Source organism: Alternaria arbusti (genome assembly GCF_024043155.1).
Source record: "Alternaria arbusti strain BMP 1465 chromosome Unknown scaffold_16, whole genome shotgun sequence".
Classification (NCBI taxonomy): domain Eukaryota; kingdom Fungi; phylum Ascomycota; class Dothideomycetes; order Pleosporales; family Pleosporaceae; genus Alternaria; species Alternaria arbusti.
In genome coordinates, this window is record NW_026249956.1 from 570,598 (window position 1) to 592,997 (window position 22,400).

At 52.3% G+C, this 22,400-nt stretch overlaps 7 protein-coding genes across 7 annotated transcripts; 3 read left to right on the top strand and 4 right to left on the bottom strand.

The window, feature by feature from the left end:
• Nucleotides 1-1,579: 1,579 nt before the first annotated feature.
• Nucleotides 1,580-2,570, top strand: J4E86_009315 (uncharacterized protein; the record flags this gene model as incomplete). Its single annotated transcript, XM_051449821.1, has 2 exons — nucleotides 1,580-2,359; nucleotides 2,418-2,570. The coding sequence occupies 2 exons, from the start codon at nucleotides 1,580-1,582 to the stop codon at nucleotides 2,568-2,570; spliced, it is 933 nt and encodes a 310-aa protein (XP_051299158.1).
• A 267-nt stretch (nucleotides 2,571-2,837) lies between these two features.
• Nucleotides 2,838-4,139, bottom strand: J4E86_009316 (uncharacterized protein; the record flags this gene model as incomplete). The annotated part of the gene is made up of 1 exon (XM_051449822.1): nucleotides 2,838-4,139. The coding sequence occupies one exon, from the start codon at nucleotides 4,137-4,139 to the stop codon at nucleotides 2,838-2,840; it is 1,302 nt and encodes a 433-aa protein (XP_051299159.1).
• A 656-nt stretch (nucleotides 4,140-4,795) lies between these two features.
• Nucleotides 4,796-6,731, bottom strand: J4E86_009317 (uncharacterized protein; the record flags this gene model as incomplete). The annotated part of the gene is made up of 5 exons (XM_051449823.1): nucleotides 4,796-5,046; nucleotides 5,098-5,458; nucleotides 5,512-6,077; nucleotides 6,127-6,505; nucleotides 6,564-6,731. 5 exons carry the CDS (start codon nucleotides 6,729-6,731, stop codon nucleotides 4,796-4,798), a joined length of 1,725 nt encoding a protein of 574 aa, XP_051299160.1.
• Nucleotides 6,732-8,695: 1,964 nt separating this feature from the next.
• J4E86_009318 (uncharacterized protein) lies at nucleotides 8,696-9,793 on the bottom strand (the record flags this gene model as incomplete). The annotated part of the gene is made up of 3 exons (XM_051449824.1): nucleotides 8,696-9,407; nucleotides 9,491-9,656; nucleotides 9,712-9,793. The coding sequence occupies 3 exons, from the start codon at nucleotides 9,791-9,793 to the stop codon at nucleotides 8,696-8,698; spliced, it is 960 nt and encodes a 319-aa protein (XP_051299161.1).
• Nucleotides 9,794-13,099: 3,306 nt separating this feature from the next.
• Nucleotides 13,100-14,571, bottom strand: J4E86_009319 (uncharacterized protein; the record flags this gene model as incomplete). The annotated part of the gene is made up of 6 exons (XM_051449825.1): nucleotides 13,100-13,153; nucleotides 13,246-13,806; nucleotides 13,868-13,979; nucleotides 14,035-14,192; nucleotides 14,252-14,297; nucleotides 14,354-14,571. 6 exons carry the CDS (start codon nucleotides 14,569-14,571, stop codon nucleotides 13,100-13,102), a joined length of 1,149 nt encoding a protein of 382 aa, XP_051299162.1.
• A 3,088-nt stretch (nucleotides 14,572-17,659) lies between these two features.
• Nucleotides 17,660-19,560, top strand: J4E86_009320 (uncharacterized protein; the record flags this gene model as incomplete). The annotated part of the gene is made up of 5 exons (XM_051449826.1): nucleotides 17,660-17,750; nucleotides 17,813-18,951; nucleotides 19,000-19,149; nucleotides 19,200-19,298; nucleotides 19,348-19,560. The coding sequence occupies 5 exons, from the start codon at nucleotides 17,660-17,662 to the stop codon at nucleotides 19,558-19,560; spliced, it is 1,692 nt and encodes a 563-aa protein (XP_051299163.1).
• A 1,106-nt stretch (nucleotides 19,561-20,666) lies between these two features.
• On the top strand, nucleotides 20,667-21,977 carry J4E86_009321 (uncharacterized protein; the record flags this gene model as incomplete). Its single annotated transcript, XM_051449827.1, has 3 exons — nucleotides 20,667-20,697; nucleotides 20,850-21,090; nucleotides 21,164-21,977. The coding sequence occupies 3 exons, from the start codon at nucleotides 20,667-20,669 to the stop codon at nucleotides 21,975-21,977; spliced, it is 1,086 nt and encodes a 361-aa protein (XP_051299164.1).
• Nucleotides 21,978-22,400: the final 423 nt, after the last annotated feature.

The window sequence follows — 22,400 nt, forward strand, 5'->3', positions numbered from 1 at the left end:
TACTTAAGGTAACTCTATAGTCTTATAAGTCTTAGTAAGTCTTAGGAAGTTCTAGAAGCTAGAACGTAGTAAGGCTAAGTAGAATTCCTAAGAATCTCTTTATAGCTAATAACGCTAATATATATAATATACGTAGAACTATAGGGTAGGTTACGTGTTTCTTAGCGCTCCCTTTATTCTCGCGGGTTAGTTGTTATTATACCTAATATAGCTGTTAGTCTTCTATAAAACCTAGTGCTCGTCTACTTCTCTCTCTATAACTATAATAGTAGATTACTAAGGCCTAGAAGTAGTAAAGGTTAGAAGTTTAGGCTTAAGAAGAGAGGTAACCTAACTATTATAGATATTAGAATAACTATTAAAAAAAGCAAGCTCTTTAAAAGTCTTAAACTACTTATTATAGTTATTAAGTTTATTAAGCTTTTTAAAGTCTTTACTAAGAATAGTAGTAACGCTATAGAGAGTAGTTATATTTAATAGAGAGTAAGAAGTATTTATAAGATAGTATAGTTAGAGGCGTAGATAATAATATAGTTAAGCGCTATATAGTTAGTAGAGAGAAGTAATATAAGTAGCTAAGTTACGCTTAGAAGCGTTAATAGGCTTATAACCTATAGAATAGAGAGAAGTATATAATATATTAATATTCTATGTAGAGAGAGGAACCTCTAGTATATATAGTAGAGAGGTAACGCTAGTAAGTAAATGTATAGTGAATAGGTAGATCACGTGTATAGATGCCTAACCAACAATCTTGTGCATGTCTGCATGCAGCGACCGACGAATACGGACGCGGCTCCTGATATCACCCGCCGCCCCCCGGCCCCGAATCCTCCTACCTGGGCACCCAATCCTCCGCGCGCGATCATCGGCGAGCGACTGACCAACGGTGCACCGGCGACTCCGAACTTTGCGCTGCCATGCAATCAATACAACACAACTATTATCATCCTGCTGCAGTGATACAACCACGCCGCCCGCAAAGCCCGCGCCATCACATTCGTATGCCTGGTGACGACAAATAACGAACTCGATACGAATTCCCCAGTTCATCCCCAACAACAGCGCATGCGGCTATATACAAATATGCAGCCAGATCCTTCGCACTGCACGCTCTCTATAACTAGAAAGGTTGAGGACGTTCAAAGCAGGCTATCCTTACCTAACCGATGCCATTCCATCAGGGCGGATTTGGGGGCGCCTTACACAGCAGCATGCTGCACAGTTGCCTCGTCCAATCAGTCATGCTCGACGCCACGACGCGGCCTCCCGGGGTCAAACGTTTGCTTCAAACAAGGTGACAGGGACCATTCGGCGAGAAAGAATAAGCGCTGTGATGATGATGGGCAGGAAGGAAGGCAGAGGAGGAAGATGCCGCTTGTGTAAGACATGCGTGACGTGGAAGTATATATGGTTTAGAGTTTCGCTGCTGACAACAATGGCACCGAGATGTCTGCCTGCTACTAAAATCTATCTATTCCCCAGCCTTGGATTTGAAAGATTGTACTGTTCTCTTCAGCTTCAATCATTTGACCTGAGCTCACCACTTTTTCATCAACCCAGACAAAACAACTCAACGATGTCAACCCTCCACCTCCTCGACCTCCCCACAGAGATCCTCAACCATATACTCACCCCCCTACCCACATCCTCCCTCCTCCGCTTCTCAGAAACCTCCCGTCACGCCCGCATCCTCGCCAATGCCAACCTGCACACCCTCTCCTTGGGAATCGCGCCCCTCGCCCCTGCCTTTTTCAAGTACCTCGACCCATCCATCACCAGTACCAAAAAACCGTACGACATCTGGCTGCGCATCCCCCAGGCAAAAAGTTACGAGTACCTGACGTTGCACAACTTCCAGAGCGCGTTGGTGACCAGTATACTAAAGCGCCATGGCACCATGCTGCAGCATCTCAACATCAGTGTTTGGGCATTGGCGTTGCCCATGGCGAAAGCTATCACCTCCCTCCGCGCTCTACGCACGTTCTCACTCAGAATCGAAAGCGGCGTTCGTTACGTACGCGGCATCCCGCGGTCGCGTATCGCTATTGAACGAGAAGAGCAGGGTAAGGCTTGGGATGTGCTTACTGAGAGTGCGGCTGAGTGGAGTGGGAGACTTACGGTGGTGAGGTTGGAGAATTGTGATGTGAGGGCTGAGCAGTTGGCGGTGCTGTTGAAAGAGAGTAGGGGGTGTAAGGAGCTGGGGTTGAACCGGTGTCGGTATCTGGGGAGGGAGATGTGGACTTCCCTTGGCGATTGGGAGGGGAGGGCGAAGTTGAAGATGTTAGATGTAGCGGAGTGTGGGGGGTTACTTGGGGATGAGGCGACAGAGGTAGTGGGGAGGTTGGATGGGTTGCAGGTACGTTGTTCTCGTATGCTTGTTGACGGCTGCTACTTGTATGCTGATACCAAGCCAGACTCTCAATCTCTACGACTGTCAAGAGCAGCGACCTGGAGAATTTGAGCGTCTAAACGAGGAACTCTGGCATATCAAAGACTTCACAGCACCGAGACCAGGTGTTTACGGTGAGAACATGATCATTGAGGTGGATCCGGACTACATCTTCTGAGAAGAGGAAGTCAAGGTGGAGCTTTAAGAGTGAATTGTTTCAATTGTTTATCTGAGCAAGCAAGGAATCGCAACGACGTGAGCGTCGAAGACCAATCGTCCCAGGTGCCACTGTTTGTCTATATACGTATAATCTGTCGTATGGCACCACTTGGGTATAGCCCTCACTGATCGATCCATCGATTCAAGCATCCACTGCCCTGCCTATCCGTCGACAGCTTCATCAATCCATGTATCCTAACCACCAATCCTACCACGTAGTCCACCCTCAAAACTTCTCATACTGACTGTAATCCATATCCGGATGATGAAAAGGGCCGCGAACATAACCAGGAGGAGGTGGACCGAAGGAACTGCCCGACGACACCGAGCTCTGACTAGCCTCAACCCTGTGCTGAGCACCCTGGCTAGCGCGAGCGCGGAGGTACTCGCTGTACTCTGACACGCGCTGTTCCTTGATCTGCCACTGAGCAGCTGCCTTGAACATCTCCTGGTGAGCAATGATATCCTCAATGGGCTGGTTGCAGTAGGCGGCCGTGTGCTCTTCGTAGTGGTGACCGGGGTGGGTCTGGGCTTGGTGTTCGGGGGAGTGCTGCATCGATGCTTTGCCTGTGAAGTGGTACATGTTGTGGATGTTGGGCTCGGCGCCGGTGGGCTTGGTGGCGTCTTCGGGTCCGACGGGCGTGGCTTTGGTGGGCCGGCTGACTTCATAGTCGACGTCGCATACTGGAGCAGCCCTGCGTGCGTTGTTGCGGGCGTGGCGTCGGGCAATGAGCTTCTCTTCAGCGGACTTGGCGGCGAGGGCCTCGCGCAGCGTCTTCATCTTGGCTTGGCGGCGCGACAGCCTGGCCTTGACGACAGCTTCTTCCTTCTCCAAGTCGAGCATGCGGCGGTACTTCGACTCCAAGTAAGCACCGATCATGGGCGGCGCCCAGTCCTGGACAAAGTTGAGTCCGAGGATGCCATTGTAGACATCGGAGCTGTAGAGCTGTGACAACTGCTCATGCGCGTCTTCTGCTTTCAATTTCCTGTTCTCGACTTGGTGGACCAATTCGTATCGGAGCGACTCGAGCCTTGCTTCGCGGATCGCATCGTCGAGCGCTTTGCCGCATGATGGGTTGTTGAGGACGTTCCAGTATTCAGACAGACTGTTGTGAAGCTCGGCGATGCTGGGGCCGCCTTCAGAGATGTCCTCAGACGCAAGGTTGAAGCCACTGTCGATGCGGAGGTTCAACAACTGATGCATCTCCTGCATGCGTGCGACGAGCGCATAGTATATGTCCTCGTAGTCGGCGAGAGGACGGTCGGTGGCCTCTTCGTCCACACGCTCGTAGATGCGTCCGTGAATGCGCTCGGGAGTGAGAAAGCCGTGAGGCAACAGGCTTGGGCCAACCTGCTTCTTCTGCAGGCGGTCGAACAGAGTGCTGAGGCTGGGGCTGTAGATATCGAGTTCGGGCTTGCCAAAGAGCTTGCAGGTTCCCGCAAGGTTGATGAGGTAGTTACTGAGCTTGAGGATGTGCTCGACGATGTAGTCGGTCGGGTAGGCTGTGGTTGCAGCTTCAACAGCCATCTGGCTGACCGCCACTGCGAAATCTGGGAGGAGATTCTTTGGAGACATCTCAGGAGGTATCTTGGGTTGTGGAATGTAAAGTAAGAAGATATGAGATGATCAAGTCGAGCTTGTTGGGGACGAGAGGGAAATGATTGATCGTGTAGAGAGCTGAAGAGTTTGCAGTCCAAAGTACTCTCAGTGTGCGATTAATATTAGCGAAAAGGTCGTGGGCTTGAAAAGCTGAAATTGAGGGGGCTGGGAGACGATTTGGTAAAGTGAAGGTGAAGGGACACCCGGAAGTCAGATATCCCGTCTCCCTCACTTTGCTGGTATTGTTCGTGCAGAACAGTTGGACAATAGACTTGCGCTTATTAACGCGACACGGGGACGGTCCTGAAGGCTGCGATCGCGGGAACCAGGGAGCAGTGTTACTTGTTGCTGGAGAGACGACCATTTCGTGCGCGCGACGTCATTGATGGCGGCGAAACGCTCCGTAGCAAGAGACGAATCGCACCACTTGGTACTATTGGTAGAAAAAAGATCATCTATTCCGTCTCATGAGCATACTTGCCTTGATCGGACGATGTTGTTGCCTGAAGGCGTGGGTGACCTAGATGATGATACTGGCGTCCCATCCAGGCATGCGCTGACTCACCCCCTCATCTGGTCATTTTTCAGGCTTTCAGGCTCCGTACCAATGCCCTCACGTCGAAGTTCCTTAGCCGGACAGGCAGTTCATCTTGGATCCATTCCCTTCTGAAGAAGGCGCCGCTAGCAAGTGCTCCTGCTGTAGCCAGCCAGAGGATAGTCTTGGTAGCAACCGGTCGAAATTCTTCGCCTGTCTTTTCGTTACGATAAACGAAGTCACCCTTCTTCCAAAAGATGCTCCTGAGCCAATAGAGGAATTGCCAGTCGGGGTACATCACTGACAGAGTTAGCGCACGGACTCACACCAGCGTCCACCCTCCCCACTTACTATTATTTAGACCCGTCTTCGGATCTACAGCCCAATTGACGCAACCTGAATTCCAGACCAGCTTACTTGCTGCCTTTTGTGTCCATTGCGAGTCTGCGACCGCAGCCTCCGGCTTGACCTCTACGGTCGCCGGTGGTGGTGACAGCATCTGAGGAATGAATGATTGCGATCGATATGATGGCAGTGACTTGAAGATGGGCTCTAGCAGCCGGAGAGTGAAGTTGATCTGGCACTCGACAGTGTAGATGACGCTGAGATGACCGGTGACGGTATTGGGCCCCATGAGGATGAAGAAGTTCGGGAACTGTGGGACCACCGTACCGAAGTAAGCTTGCGCGACACCTTGTGAGGTCTTATCCCACTGCGATGAGCATCAGTATATAGGTCTCATGTAGCGATCTGTGGTAAACTCACGTATTCGTTCAAGCGTAGTCCGTCACGCCCTGCTATCTCCATCGGACAAAGCATCTGCTGTGTTGCGAAGCCAGTGGCAAGCACGATGGCATCTGCCTTCACCTTGCGACCGCTCTTTGTTACCACGCCATCGCCAGTGATTCTTTCCACTGGATCGTCGGCAACCAGCTCAATGTTATCTCTCCATAGGGTCTTCAGATAGTCTGTGTCCAACACCTTCCGCTTGCACCCGATTTCGGTCTTTGGGATGAGCGCGCTCCAATACTTCGGCGGTGCCATGCTCTTTACGTATGCTTCATTCTCCTTGGCCAGGTTTTGGCGGATGCTGCGCCCGGTCTCAATGTCAAAACCACTCCAGTCGCGCTCCATGTCGTAGTAGAATTTCGCACGGTAGAGGCGCATTGCTAGTGGGACGTAGCGCATCACGGCTTTAAAGGTATTCGAATAGTATGGGTTCTGGCGCTCTGCAAGGTATTGCGCTTGTCGTCCGAACTGTGTGAGTTTACGCACAGGGTTGGGCTCGTTGGCCATGATAGGAACAAATTGAGTTGCTGAGCAGCCATTGCCTGGGGCTTTGTAAGCACAGAACCGACGAGCCGATATAAATAGACATACCAAGTACGACAACATCTTTGTCCTTCCAATCGAAACTGTGGTCCCACTGCGCAGAATGAAAGAGTTTGCCCTGGTAGGTCTCCACTCCGGACAGATCGCACTGCTTAGGCACTGAGAGTGACCCCACCCCCGAGACAAGTATCTTCGCTCGACGCGTCGTCCGTTCTTTGGTTTGGAGGTTCAAGACAGATACCTCCCAGACGTTGTCGAGATCGTTCCAAGCTGCTTTCTCCACTATGGAATGGAAGCGGACGTGATCCACGATCTTGTACTGATCGGCCACAGAGCGGAAGTAGGCCTGAATCTCAGGACGCATGGAGTATTTTCTCGACCAATCTGGGTTCAGCGCGAAGCTGTAGGAGTAGAAGTGTGAGGCAACCTAGTCAGCTTAGCATAGTTTTCGGCACCGATAGCTGTTTGGACCCGGAACAACTTACATCGCATCCACAGCCTGGATATGTGTTTGCCAACCAAGTGCCACCGATATCGTCACTCTTCTCAATGAGCTCAAAGTTACGAAGACCGTACTTGCGAATGATTTGGACAGCGAGGCCCAGGCCGCTCATGCCCGCACCTATTATGAGAACCTCCGTATCGAAAGACATTATGAAGAAGCTTCAAATAACTCGAAGACACAACAGGATATGATGAGGGGAGTCCAGAATCGCGACCAGCATCGGATAGAGCAATAGGGATACTTATACCTTCGACTTTACGTTATCTCCTCCGATGATCCACTGATCCACACCCCGGAACGACCAGATCCCCATCGGTGGAGCCTGCGTCTCCCTTTCAACCTCATCATATCCGGAGTATGGGTGCCGTCTAACCTCTTCGTGCCTGTGTTCGCGCGTTGACGTTGAGGTATGGTCGTTGTTTGGGCAGGTCTGCCGAGCAGGAAGAAGGAAGTTTGCCGACAGCCAATGACAGACCTCGGCTGTTGCGGGGACCCCACACTTCGCACACGCGTGTATGCTTCTCGTCACGATCCGGATCTTTCGCTTTTGGCATCCCGACGTCTACCTCTTCGATTGCGCGTACGATTATTAACATCGCTTCGGAATGCTCGTGGTGTTCAACGTTGGATGTCGCGGGCAGCTGACGTCATCGCTTCGTCGCGGCGTTTTGCGATTATAACGCGCATCTCACTCACAAAACGAACGCCAACCTCCTCGCCTACAATGATGAGGAGCACAACCCGGCGAAGAATGAACGTGTGAGATTCGTGCTTTTCCTAAGCCCGATCATAGGTGACAGCGAGCTGTCAACTGCGCCAGACTCGCAATGGGCTTACCAGCAAGTCTCGCACGCGACATATCGCCACCGCGGCCTTCAAAGCGACGAAGAACGTCTGAGGCAGATATCAGGAGCCCAAATTCAAAACCAAATGTGCATTCAGATGCAACGCCAACTGTCGCAAAGGCTTTACCCGCGCTAGCAGCAGTAGAAGCCGGCAAGGTCAAGATTGACGATCACCTTACTTACTTCAGAAATCACCTGGTGAAAAGCTCTAGAAACACAGCACTTGACGTACCAAGACTCTCAATCGATGATTTTGCCACCCTCTACCAGTCCAACGCCAACCGTTATGGTCACCACTTTGTCGTTCATCAACACAACCACCCGATTGCGGGTGTACATTATGACCTCCGTCTTCAGTTCTCAGAAACGAGCTCGATGTCTTTTGCCATTCCAAAAGGACTTCCTGGCGACCCCCACTCGCGGAGCATAGGCAGAATGGCGATTGAGACTAGAGTACACAACTACTGGAACCACTTGATCGAGAGTGCCAGCAGAAAGACTGGAAGCCTCATTATATGGGATACCGGAACTTATAGTATCTTACCCAGGAGTAAGAGAAAGAACGAGATGCCAAGTCCACAGACTACGGATGACGACGAAACAGAAGACGACGAAGCGGCAAATGAGGGAAGCGAAGTTGCAGGCGGAGAGTGCCAGGAGAGCTCAAAGCTGGTAGCAGCTTTCAAGACTCGATACATACGCCTACGTCTACACGGTACACGATTGCCACACAATTACACGGTCATATTACGCCTCCCATCGAATGAAATAATCAAAAAGCTTACAGCGAGACGAAGAAGGGGACGATCTCAGCGTGGCTCTGCAACACGAACCCCCGCGACCTCAAGTGACGAAGCTATTGTCGCGGACGCATCCGTACACGAGGAAGTAGCGGATCAAGATCTCGACACCGACACAGAAGAGGATGATCAAACGCGTACCACCAATGCATATCCGGGCTCGACGAACGATATTGGGTCGGTACATCAACGGCGGTGGTTTCTCCAACTCGATCGGCAGAGTAGCGGGTTTAGTCCGGATACCTCCGGCAGGGGAAGGGGGAAATGGACTGGAGGCTTCAACTCGTTCCTCGTACGCGGTCGAGACCATGAGCGGAGCGTTGTCACCGGAAGGTTAGCACGAAATGTTGAAAGCGACGAAGGAGTTGAAGATTTTGTAGGAAGGGGAGGTTGGACAGGAATCGAGCATTAGACATAATATACATTATACCGGACGTTAAAGAAGACACCTGCAATTGTCCGGGGTATCAGAACGTAGTCACCACCTCCATGTTTCCCTCGACACCCCTCATCTCCAAAGCTCCACGCTTCGATTTCTTCGCTCCGCAGGTGTACACCATGTCGAAATACCACCGATGGGCTTCGACATCCATAATTAACCAGGCCTGGTTTCCTTGGAAAAGATTGGCAGCACCGGCGAAGGTCTGGATGTCGCCAGCCGATACCGGCTGTCTACTCGGCTTGTTGATGTAGTACTCAGGACTGATGTGAACATATCCCATGGTCAACAACGGCATCTTAGGAACGGGATCGTTCCAGTGCGTGACGCGGAAGTTGCCACCACGCTGGTTGCTGATATAGGAGCTAATCTTACTTCCTCCTATCCTCGGTGATCCGAAATTGTACAACGCGACATTGTAGCCAGCAGTGCGCATACTGGCGGCGGCGAGAGTAGCGACGGCGCCTCCCAGACTGTGGCCTGTTACGGTGATCCTGTAGCTAGGGAAGGCGGTTATTGCTTGTTGCACGGCGGGTAAGACACTATCGCGCGCATCAAGCCAGGACTGCCAAAAGCCGCGGTGGGCAGTGCAGCCTGGGCAGATATCTGTTGTAGTGGTGCCAAAGTCGAGGTTCGTACGCCAGTCTTCGATGGTGTGAGTGCCGCGGAAGGAGATAACTACGAGTTTATTTGTATGATCGACTGCGACAAAGCCCGTCACATCGGTCATCGCATTCTCTCTGTATGCTGTTAGCTTCCGGATCGTTCATGGCCATTCAACCAGCTGAAACTTGACGTCTGCGGGGGCTGGGATTAGACTCACCGGCTGTACTCGATGACGGTGGTAGAGTCTGCGTCTTGAACGAGCGGGCAGTTGCCGGTGGAGCACTCAATCTGATCTCCGGTGGAGTCATAGTTGTTTGAGCAATATGCTGCCGACGCATACTGCTCCATCAACTTGAAGTTGCCCAGAAGGTTTGGCGCGATACCTGTCACCCGTCAGTTACGCAACGCAACGACAGAGATGTCGCACTACCAACATACCTCGCTCCTGGATGAGTGGCGCAGCATTGCTGCCGATGGCGCCTAGCAGCACAGCAACAAAGAAAGAAGAGAAAGTAAGCATGTTGAAAATGAGTGACTGTTGGAAAAGAATGACTTGGGAGGAGAACCGCAGAACCGTCTCGCGACAATCTCAATCAAGCGAATCTCTACCTACATATAGAAATGACACAACCGACTCATTCTCATAGTTCGTAGTGTACCGCGGACGCCATCGTTTGCTTCATCACACGAGATCCAAGTCTGGACTTCCTAATGCGGAGGACTAAGCAGCCACGCTACCTACCGCTCATTCCGTAGTTCTCTGTGAATACCCAGGACGATGAAACCATTGGGACGCGTCTATATCCACATGCTTGCTTGTGGTTGAGCTTGTCACCTTAGGAAGGACGTTCTGCGATGCCATTGGCCAAGCCAAGGACGGGAAGCGTGGGGCGGCGCGTCCGCCGCGGCACAACTTGCACTTTGACTTTGACGTTGACCAGACGGTTGTTTGGATAAGATTTGTTGTCGAAGCCTCGTCACTAGTGCGCGGCGCGTCCTTTTGGTGATGGGAAGAACAGATCCGAAGACACCAATCCGGGAAAGGAGGTGGAGGAGTCTGTGCGTGAGCTAGACACGCCACTAGCGCGTGGCGCAACGAGGCGGGCACATCTAGGGAAGTTGAGTGAAACGATAGCATACTCTTTACTCCTCATTCTACTGCCATGCCATCACATTCAAGCGGTTCTAGATCGCGAATCCCACCAGTTCTTCCCAGCAGCGAGTCGTCACAGCTTGGCAGCTACGGCATTCGCGACGTGTCTCAAAGGAGATCACAATCACAGTTGTTACGCCATTGAAGGCTATTCCGTGACATTCCACGTGCAACAGCTGTTGACTGCACTTGCGCGTGCTTGTTTTGCAGCAAACAAAGGACTGAACATATATGACTCTGGGGGTTATTGATACAGATTTCTCGCTACACACCATCTCCCCTGCTTAATCTCCGATTGAGACTTACGGTAGAACCCAACGGAAAGCACTCAACTCCTACAAACCGACTACCAATGCTGCGCGATTTAGTCAAGATCGACGCGGAAGTGCTCATCGCTTTCCTGGCAGCAGTCATATTCTTCTGCTTCTTCGTGTCTGTCCTCATCCTATACATCGGCCTTTTCGTCGTCACTTTGGGCTTGCAGCATCAATATTGGCAAATGCAGGAAGAGACGACACGGCTTTCAGATGTTGCTGATCACTTCCAAGTTCGGATTGAGCGTATGGAAGATGAACTAGATGAAGAATTACACCTACGGCATGGGCGCGTCTTGTCCAGACGTCCAATAATCTAGGATATGGGATCTGGTCTTGAGACATGCCTCCAGATGAGACGCATACATGGGCAGGCTTTCAACTACAATGAGCAAGAGTTTTGCAACGTTTCGAGTTCATGTAGATCGGATTGTGGAAGCTCCGTGTCTCTGGTGTCTCAACACAGCTGTCTTTGATAGCAATTTAGGAAATTAGATCGGCCAGGCTTAGGGGCATGTATTCGAAGTGTCTGAGACAAATGTGAGTCTTGTCTGGCAGCCATGACAGTGTTTGGTACAAAAATACTATACTCACCGTTATCATCTCGATCTTTCACAACAGTATTGTCGCATTCTCGTTAACAGGCGTCTCCTTCAAACTTCATCACCAACTGTTCTCCTCGCTTCGACCAGCATGAGCAACATACTAGCTTACTTCCAGCTGGGACCTCCGTCGGGATGGACAGAGTCAGTTGTTCTGCACGCAGTGCGGATCCCGTTTGCCATCGCTGTTCTCTGTCTCAGCGCGTGGCTGTACCCGTCCCTTCCAGAAAACGTCCTGTTCTTCTCGATGGGCTTGGTATGTCTCGATATTCAATTCCACATACACAGCTAACCCTGCCACGAGGCTACCTTCACAATGACAGTCTGCATCGGCTCCATCACATTCCGATTCGTGTATCCGAGTACATACAGCATAAAAGTCGATCTTGCGATTCACGTCTTAATGGGCGTACTCTGGTTAGTCGACCTTCTTCTCATGTGCTTTCTGGGTTGGTACCGACAAGCCGACAAAGAGTATCTATTCAAACTATGGGTAGCGAAACTTGTCATGGGGACAATCGAGTGGTAAGTACAACTTTCCACGCATATAGAGCTGCGCTGACATCTTGCAGTGCTCTTTGGTTCTTTGAGGCGCTCGTTCTCGCAAGAGACTTGATGACGCCCTCATCTGACAACGAGCCCATACAACTCCCACCACTGCCATCAGCCAGCAACTTTGATTGGCCAACATCGCCACAACAAATCGACCCGTGGTCACCAGTCTCGCCTCTCGAACCTCCTCGCTCGGGGCCGCAGCCTTTGCTTCCCGAAAGTCACAATACATACGACGATGATGCGCAGGAGTTACCGGATCCTTTCGATTTCGGCTTTTCTCGAGAAGCTTCTAGCGATAGCTCAGGTCAGCATGTAGCGAATCTAAGTCCTCAGCAAGCTTCCAGTTCCGCCTGCAGACATGGTAGAAGGGGTGCGGTTAGTCATCTTGATCCAGTGGGGTCACGGTGTGTTTCACCTAAGAAGCAGTCTGTTAGGAAGTAGGAGGGTGGTTGAGATAGGTATCAAGAAGTTGCGCGAGAAGACGATTAGGGAACTAGCGGCACAAAAGACTAGGAGGACTAGAATGAACTTAATAAAGCTAAGGTGCATATAAGCATCCCTCATCCTAGCGCCGCGTCCAATCGTTCCTTCTCATCCTTTCACAACATCCCGAGGTCATGCCAACCTCACCTACACCCACACGGCCCCACCACCCCCCTCTTGCCTACCATCCCACCATATCCCCAACTCCTCATTATCAGCAAAAAAATATGAACTCGGTCTGATTCGAACAGACGTCTCTCGCAAAACCTCCCATCAGGCCGTTACCGGCGTGATGGTCCAACCCCAACCTCGACGACATCTAGCTAAAGCCCGATGTGTCTCTCATCCACCTAGCAAACGACGAACCAGGAGTTACCTCCTGCCCCGCCTCAGTCAAGGTGCACCTTGCTGTGCTGAACCCCAGATAGGATGCGAGCGCCTTACCACTGGGCCACGAGTTCTGGATGTAGTTTGGATGAGAGATTGAGGGAGTTTGGTGTATGTGTAGTGATGGAAGTGTGAGGATGGGAGCAGGTGAGAGAAGTAGAGATAGTAGTAGAAGCCTTATATTCTCTCGGGGTGGTACCGATACCTGGTATACTGAACATCAAGATCCCATATATGATACTGCGAAGGTAACACACGCCAATGCCGTCGTTTAAATAGCATCATTCCAATCCAATCGAAACAAACATCATATTTCCATACACGTCGGCAATCTACTCTCTGGCCGCCTCGACTCCGGCCTGCCATACGTCCTCAAAAAGTGTCCTCTGGGGAAGCAATCCTCAACCCTCTCCATACTACATCTAACCAGACTCCGAACCACATGCCCTCTGCTCACATGCCCCCTACCAACCCTCACCGTCTGAACATTCGACTTGACCCACAGCACCGGAAGCGCAACAGCAACACTAGCCTGAAGCGATTCCTCATCTGTAGCGAAACTGGGTGCGATGCTTGTCCGGAAACTTGTATGCGAGCTAGCCTTGCTCTTGCGCCAATGGTATCCGCGTCCGTTTCCACCCGAGACGTAGAATTCGTCGTCGTCAGAGTCGTCGCTGCATTGACTCGTCAATTTCTTCGCTTTCCACCTCAAGTTCTGCGGTTCCTCAACGAGACTCTCTTCGCCGGTGAAGTTGGTGCAGAGTTTCTTGAGAGAAGGGAGGTTGACGGCAACAATGGCAAATTGCGTTTCGAGGGCGGCGATTATGATCATTTTGCCGAGAACCCAGGATGTGTCGATGGGTTCGTCAGATTGAGATCCCAATTCGAGGAGTGGAATGAGGCGGAAGGTGGCGATGATGACGGAGATGCTGCCGAAGGTGAGGACGCTGAGGACGGCGATCTTTTTGCGGAAACTGATTTGGCAGTTCCAGAGCATGGCGATGGGGAGAAGGAGGATGTACATGTCTAGACCGATGTTCTGTTGGGGGTCAAGGTTAGTGGGGTGGTCTGCGGGGTGATGTACTATGGTTTATGCTTACCAAAAGACACGGCACCAGGAGGACGATGAGTTTGTTCATGCAGTAGGCATCGGGATGGGTGCCAGGGTGTAGGATCTCATCAAAGGGCATGCATTGGATGCAAGCTAGAAGCCTAGTCTCAGATGTCAGTTCCATGGTATTGAGAGTGAGGAAACATGAGGACATACATGTTACAACCCCACACGATTGTGTTAAGACCAAGGCCAGCGTAGACAGCATAGCTAAACTCGGCACTCTCGCGCGCAAGCCGGAGGTAAAAGAAGAGAAAGGCGGATTTCATAACCCAATGTACGGAGTAGTAGACTATCTCCTCGACAAAGAGCCACTGAGGTGTTTGGTCAGTAAAGATGCCCTTGCTAGTATATCTCTTGCTTTGGTGCATACCTTGACGATTTCCAGTTGTTGGAAGGTATTAAGAGCGTCCATATGTCTGCGCGTAACGGTTAGTCCTGTCTTCTCCACATAAGGTAACTATTCGGTACTCACAGCCCGCATCCCCAGTAGAGGAACATATGCAAGACGCCCTGCTGAGCGACACTGAAGATGAAAACCACCACAGCGAAGTAGTCGTCCCGTCCCCATTTCCTCATACTCTCATCGACGTAACGACTATAAAACCTCAGAAAGGTCGAGGTGGTGCCCAGAAAGAAGGTAACGTAGGCCACGGCATAAGCCAGCGGTTGAAGATTAGTAGCCAGCGCCATAGTCGAAAGAAACTGGCGACGTGAATCAATCACGGAAAGGAGTGGAAGTTGGGCAGCTCAGCTCACACAGCATCAACCATCTCAGTAATGCATGGCTGTCGTATGTATCTTAAACACCTTGCCTCGCATCACTCATGCTCTGCTTTTTCCCTGCATATACGTCGAAACTGGCCTGCCGTCTAGTCTCCCCGCCGGGTGTCATCGTTAGGAGTACATTCTCACGGACGTGTCACTGTCAGGGTGAGTTCACGACACAAGTCGTAGTTGACTTTGGTCGACATAAGCAAGGCGGCTGTTTCGGTGTGGCTGTTGGGCGAGTACCGACTTCGAGGCGTCAGTAGTGCTTGCTTTTGCGCTCGAGAAGACCCGTAGACTATACTACCGCGCCGCATACGTGAGATGCGGAGCTCCGACCCACAGTCCACGTTTTTCGCCTCGCCGTCATGATCGCCGAAAGCTTGAGGCTCAATGTCCGATCCGATCAAAGCTGTATACGTATAGCAAGACTGTACGTATTCCAAAGAGAGATGTTACAACATGATGATCGGCTATGATGTCTTCAATACTTTGGACCAGGCTTTCCATCTGGACTAGAGAGCATTGAACCGAATGTATGTGTAGCTATTCCTGTCAAAAGTCAATCAAAGGAGGTCTCTGATCTCTCGCCCATTGCCTTTGCCAAGATGCTCTATTGCTTATGCCAGATCTTGTAACGATTATGCAGTTGAGACTAGAGATGCTGAGCGGAACAAGCAACACAAGATCAGCAACGTGCGCTATGCAGAAACAGCCGCCATGCCCACTTTTCCTTCCGAAACACCAATGAGCAGATGTTTTGGCTCCGATCCCCAAAACTCCGAAGCTCTTTTGGGTTGAGATGGAGACAATCGTCTTCCCAAATAGCTAAAACAGAAAACAAAATAGTCGTGATTGGTGCGCGAAAGCATAGCGTTGCTGGCTGCCGCCGCTAGAGCCTCTTCTGGAACCCGCTAGACTGAGTTGGTCTGCTGCGGAAGCTATATGGAGTCGATGCGTCCGCTATGTGAAGCTGCCCAAAGCATGCTCACAGTCGTGGGTTCGACCATGCGAAACAATGTCCAGACGCATATATCATCGGATGCCGATACCGACATAGGGCTCCTGGGAAGCTGTGCTGAAGTCTATGCACACCACCGAAGTCGCATGCATCTCCATCCGGTTCTATCCCACACCGGACAACGAGCGAGTTATACTAGAGGTCATGCACAGCCAGAGGAATGATGCGACAGAAGCTTCTGCCCATAGCGACGAGCGACATGGCCACCAGTCCCGACGGCGAGCCAGTGTACAGAACGTACAGCAAATGACACAGACAACGTCTACCAGTACCTCAGGCAGCTGAAGCAGAGAGAATGACAATGGAGAATTGTAAGAAATCAAAGTCGACCTTCTCAGTAGGGAGGAGGCTTGACATTTTTGCGGGGGCATACTAACCGGTCACGCGTATGCCGACCTTGTGCGCTATGTGAGAGATCAGGAACAACGCCGCTGTTTAGGACGCACTTCGAGAACTGTCGTACAGTGACGAGAACGTGTACTCTGGCCACTTGGCTGTGCGACTGGGGCGTGTCTCAAGTACGAGAGACAGATTAGCGTTCAACGGTCGGTTGATCCTCCGCTCGTATTCTCCGGATCTTGTGAGCGTAGATCGCCTCACCCGCGTCGTTCGGCGTGGGCGCGCATTGCGGGGAGCCTCTTGCGTCGAGGCATATCGCACACCACCACAGCGGGGGAGGCGGATAGCGTGCAGACGCAAACCATTGACGTCGGCCTCATGACCTCGTGACCTCTGCGGACATGGATGCCCATCGCATGAAACTGCAAGATCGGCACGGCGACGGGCCGTCCTGCACAGCGCTTGCCACTGTGGAACACGACAGGCGCTGACATGTGACAGCAAAGACAACAACTCCAGCGCTGCGGTGTCTGCGACGACGAGGAACATGACGAGTGTGTTGAGAGTCGGCTGGTAAGTGCTGCGCGTCGCTGGAAGGATAATGCCGGTGCACCAATATTGGACCAGCATCTGGCGGCAGAAGCGCATCGGGTCTTACGGCTGATGTGGGTTGTGATAGGTTGGCGCGACGTCGCTTCCCCGTACCATGGCAAGATGGCGCCTAACCGTGAGTCAACTGCAAATGCGGCCGCACGAACGGTCGCCTGGTCTGGGAATGGGTCGCTCTTGAAGGTTCGCGAAGACGAGATTATGCAGGGCCCGAAAGCGTATTTCTCTCGGGCCTAGAGGCAATCGAGAATGGAGGTGTTGGCTGCGGACTATGGCTAATGTGCCCTGGGGCAAGATGCTTGGCTGTCATTTCCCTGTGTGACACGCCGCGTCCGCGATGGGGTCGCGGGCGTGATTGGATAGATGAATGATGAATAGTCCTGCCCTTGGAGATGTGCAGCGTGGAGTGTAGGTATTGTATATGGGCCTGGCCATGCTTGCTGCTAGGGCGATTGGAGCTAGGGGCGAGGTGTGGTTATTGGGGGTCCCCCATAAAGAGGGCCCCTGTCACGCCCAAGTGTGCCGTCTTGCACAGCCCCGATACTGCTCTCCAGACGACTGTCGCCGTGAGCGCATTGTATTCATCGAGCAGCAGCAGAGCCGCATCGCAAACACAGGCGCAGTCGCGTGAAGACAGAGTGAGAAATCCGTGCCGCTGCAGTGAACTGGCAGTTGTTGTGGAGCTTTGGCGCTGATGACGGTGAAAGACGGCGTCTCATTTCCGTCCGCGTTAGCGAACCAGCCTCATCCCAAGCAGCGCATCCAAGCTTCGCTCCCCGTCGCCCTCGCTCCTTCCCTCGGACTCCCTCGACGATAGCGACTGCCCCAGCTGCGAGAACCGGCGACCGCTCCTTCCATCTCGCGCATCAATCTGAGCAATCGCGACCGGGTCACGCCATTGCCAGCCAGTCTGCCAGCCACCGCTCCCACCCACGAGCGAGTTCCACCACGCGACGACCCAGGGCGCCCTCAGTCCCGCCTCGAGCCTATCGCTACGCCCTCGACACCTGCGCGCTGCCTGTCTGACATACTCGACGCGCAGCCATGAGCACCGAGCCCACGCAGCTCTCTGCTGATGCAACCCGCATGTCTAGCGAGAAGGCAGTAGGGCCGTCGGAGCACGCCAACGGCACCGGTATGTTTGTCGCTTACCACCACATTAACGTCCTCGAATACTTGATTACTAACACGCTGCAGCTGCCATGCAAAGCGCCATTGCCACCAACTCCTTCGCTCCAGGCCAATCCTCGTCGCAAGGCCCCTCGACTGCAGCTGCTGAAGGTGACTCGACCCAGAAGCGTTCCCTCTTGAACGTCCCGCGATCCGGTTCGCAGTCCAACGAGACTCCCAACACCGGCCTCAGCGGCGCAACCGCAGCAGACGCTGAGAGCATTGGGCGAGGCTCTAAGCATTCCAAACGAAGCTTCATGGGCAAACGACGCGCAGGCAGCACGGCGAGCAGCAAGCGCTCCCACCCGCGCGCTGCCCCCTCCGAGAAGAACGAGCAAGTGCCCCCAATGCCTGCCACGGCCAACCGTCCAGCATCAACACGGAGCAAGACCAAGAAATCTGGTGGCCTGTTGTCTTGTCTGCCCTGCTTTGCACCCAAGGAGTCCCGCACAACCGACGATGCTACACCTTTGGAGAATGTCAAGCAGGCCCAGAAGGTGCCCGCTGGACGCACTTCCCAGTCAACACCCATCAAGAAACAGGAACCCACTGTCGCGGAATCGAGCAACACTGACTCGAAAGACCCACTTGATGAGAAGACGGGAAACGACACATTAGGTTCAGGTCTCGCCGACAAGCCCAGCCATGGTGATGGCACAACCGAGCAGGCGTCAGTCGGAGACCAACCCCAGGTCGTGACAAGAAGCCCATCCCAGAAGCAGCCAACAGACACAGTTTCACCGCCCCAGCCCGGCACCCTGCAGACTGGTCACCCCCAGATAAGCATCACAAACCCTACGCCCACCGCTACTCCGGTACTTCCTCGGCCGTCAGCAGAGCAAGAGCGCATAATACAGGATCAGACCGAGGAGCAGAAGCAGATCGACAACGACATTGAGATGAAAGATGTGCCGCTCTCGACTAATGATGTTCATCAAGAGGGAGAGGAGACAAGCGCAGAGGCCGAGGCTGAGCACCCCAAGGTCGATCTTCCTCCACCACCCCCGCTGGCAGAGAGACAGGTCGCTGTTCAGCACCAGACTGCAGACGTTGCAGAGGCGGCAGAGCAACAGAAGTACCTTTTGGGACCTATCGCACCCAGGTTCCAAGGAAAGAAGTGCCTGGTTCTCGACCTGGATGAGACTTTAGTCCACAGCAGCTTTAAGGTATGTTCCACTGCCGCTGTATTTGCTTTGATTTGCTAACGTAGCCAGATTCTGCACCAAGCCGACTTCACCATCCCTGTCGAGATTGAAGGCCAATACCACAACGTGTATGTCATCAAGCGACCAGGCGTCGACCAGTTTATGAAGAGGGTTGGCGAGCTCTACGAGGTCGTCGTGTTCACCGCGTCCGTCTCAAAGGTAAGCACACGATGGACTCACAAACACATGCTTCATACTGACGATATTAGTACGGTGACCCCCTTCTCGACCAGCTTGACATCCACGGCGTTGTTCACCACCGGCTGTTCCGCGAAAGTTGCTACAACCACCAGGGCAACTACGTCAAGGTATGATTGCCAATGTTGTCTCCGCTTGCTCAATGCTAACCTATCACAGGACCTTTCACAGATCGGTCGCGACCTCAAAGATACCATCATCATCGACAACTCACCCACGTCGTACATCTTCCATCCGCAACACGCCGTCCCCATCAGTAGCTGGTTCTCTGACGCACACGACAACGAGCTCCTCGACCTGATACCTGTACTTGAGGATCTTGCCGGTCAGCAGGTCAGCGATGTCAGTCTGGTGCTTGATGTTGCTTTATAAGCATGAATTGAGACGACAGTGATGAGTGAACACTTGCGCATGCCCTTTTTCACCGCGCCGACATAATCACTTTTCTTCGAGGTGAAGCTGTAGGAGCACTGCTCTTGCGGCTTCCAACTTGTACTTTGTAATCAGTTGTAATCTGCATCGAGAGGCGGTCTGGAGGGGGCAGATGCGAGACTAGCGGTTCAAGAGCGTCTTGCAGGTTCAGACTGCATGTTTGACTTTCAGTGCCGCGAGCATGGCTTCGGCGCAATGTGCTTCGATACCCACCCCCACCAGCGCCCGAGCTGCAACGAGTCACATTCCTCTTTTACGCAACAAAACAGGAGGATCACGGCGCAGAATGGAGTCGATTTGGCTTGTGGAGCCGCGAAAATAAGCAGTAATATTGGCACATACCCCCTTTCTACATATGCGGCGCGTGAGCCCTTCGGGGTTGCGTTGCAGTACTATCAATACCATTTCCTTTGTACAGTATGCTTTGTTGTTGGTTTGCATTGCTGGCTGGGACATGCAACGTCTATTCATCCCACGACTGGAGCGTGTATTGGTGGTGTGTTGTTTGACTTGGTTTCCTCTTCCCTCATGTACGTCCACAGGTGTGTTTTCACAGTTTGGCAGGAGCGAACAGCGCCTGCAGGCACCGTCGAATGCTAGGCAGGTAGTTTTTAGATAGTCAATACTACTCCAACAGCCAGGCCACAATCTAGAATCTTACTAGATGCTCTAGAAGTGTCGTACCATATAGACTTCCTCCTGTCTGCACTGTCACATGCACCCATGACGTTCACTAACCAACAGAACGATGGTCTTGGCATTCACATGTCGAAAATACATGACTCGCGTGACCAAAAGTGCCCCAGACTCAGCCCGCATTACGTCTTTGCCACGTTGGACCCTTCCAACGTAAGAAGCTTATCCAGCCGTTACCTGCAGCGCTGCCCCTCAATTCTTTGCTTCGTTACAATAGCCTCGCTGTGTGAAAGTGCCCAATTCCTGCCAAGGCACAGTTCGCTCGCGTTTACCGCAAATCGGCCTCGCCTTACATGGCTCGGTGACAATACGCCCACATCTGCATCTTCCTTTGCTAGACATCACTCGTCATGGAGAGATACAGTCAATTCCGCGACAAAGGTACGTTTGAGCAATCCCTCCGCAATTGCGCCAGAGTGCCACCGGTTCTCAAACCCCGTTACTACACGTCGCCGTTTCCCGCCAGCGACATGTACCCACTACCTGTCGTTCGCAACACAAAAGCAAGTCCATAGCTAACAACTCGTCTGCAGGTACGGCTATAGCGCCATTCCTCCCTGTCCCTCCCCCACTCGTCGGCATTATTTGGCAACCGCTATACTTCTTCCTCTTCTGCGTGCGCGCACCCTTCTTCGTCGCCTTCTCACTATTATACTTCTGCATTCTCGAATGGATTTCCGTGGGTAGGAGATTGAAGTATGGGGTGCTGTGGCTGATGCTGGGCATCCCTGGCGTTTGGTGGGTGGACTTGCAGGTTGATGGTGTCAAGAGAGGGTATGTCAAATTATTCACAGCGATTGAAGTCTCGAGGTTCAATGCGACGAACCATTGCTAACACATCACACAGACAGCTACATTCTGCGAAAGACAACCTCCCCAAAGCCGGCACAATCATCGCGTCCTCCTTCACGTCACCGCTCGACCCGCTCTACCTCGCCGGCATCTTCCAGCCCATCTTCACGCGCTCATACCCCCACCACCGAAAAGTCGAACGCATAACCCTCTTCCGCGCGATAGTACACGCGTTCTCTCCGCCCGTCCTATCTCCACCAGACGCCTCAAAGCTCGTCTCCCTCCAACAACTCACCGACGAGAACCCCAGCAGGATAATCTGCGTATTCCCCGAAACAACCACGACAAACGGCAGGGGAATCCTCCCACTATGCCCCAGCCTGCTGAGCGCAGACGGCAAGACCAAGATCTACCCCGTCAACCTCCGCTACACACCCCAAGACGTCACAACCCCCGTCCCGGGCGGCTACCCCTCCTGGTTCTGGGGCCTCCTCAGTAAGCCGTCACACCAAATGCGCGTCCGCATTGCTTCGCGCGTATACAACAGTAGCAACCAGGACTCGCCTTCCCGTTCTACATCGGGTTCGAAACAGAACTCTGTGAAGGCATCTGGCTACGACGCGAATATCTTCGACCAACCGGACTTTAGGAACGGGTTCAGTGGCAAGCATGGTGAGGCGGGTGATGGCATGGATGTGGATGTTGGTGGCCAGGTCAATGGCGACGATGGTGTTGTGAGTGAGAAGGAACAACAGGTCCTTGAGAGGGTTGCGGAGGATTTGGCTAGGCTGGGAAGGGTTAAGAGGGTTGGATTGGGGGTGGAGGAGAAGGTGGAGTTTTTGAAGGTTTGGGGGAGGAGGAAACGATAGATGAGGGTATGGGATGGGAGGTAGAGAAGGTGGCGGAGGAAAGAGAAAGATAGTTCGATGTAGAACGATGAGAGTAGGCTATGGCTTTATGCCCGTTTTGTAGCACTGCATTTGGTGTTGCGAGCGCATTATTTGAATATATACCTTTAGATTCAGTACCCCTTGTTATTCCGTCACATCCGTTGGCTTCTTCCCTGCGATGTGACTTGCATTCAGATGAAGTTAATAAATTAGAACTCAACGTATGGGTAGAGAAGGCACCTCAAAACTGTTGTTTGGTCAGGCTAGTACATAGAGTCTGGGGTCTTTTGATGCTGGTTCAGGTTAACATTTTGGGTTGCAGAGTGTTTCTTGTTAGGCACCTGAGCTCTAGTCAAATATTCCTCAAAGAAAGACATCTTGATTACTACGAGAGAAACTGTA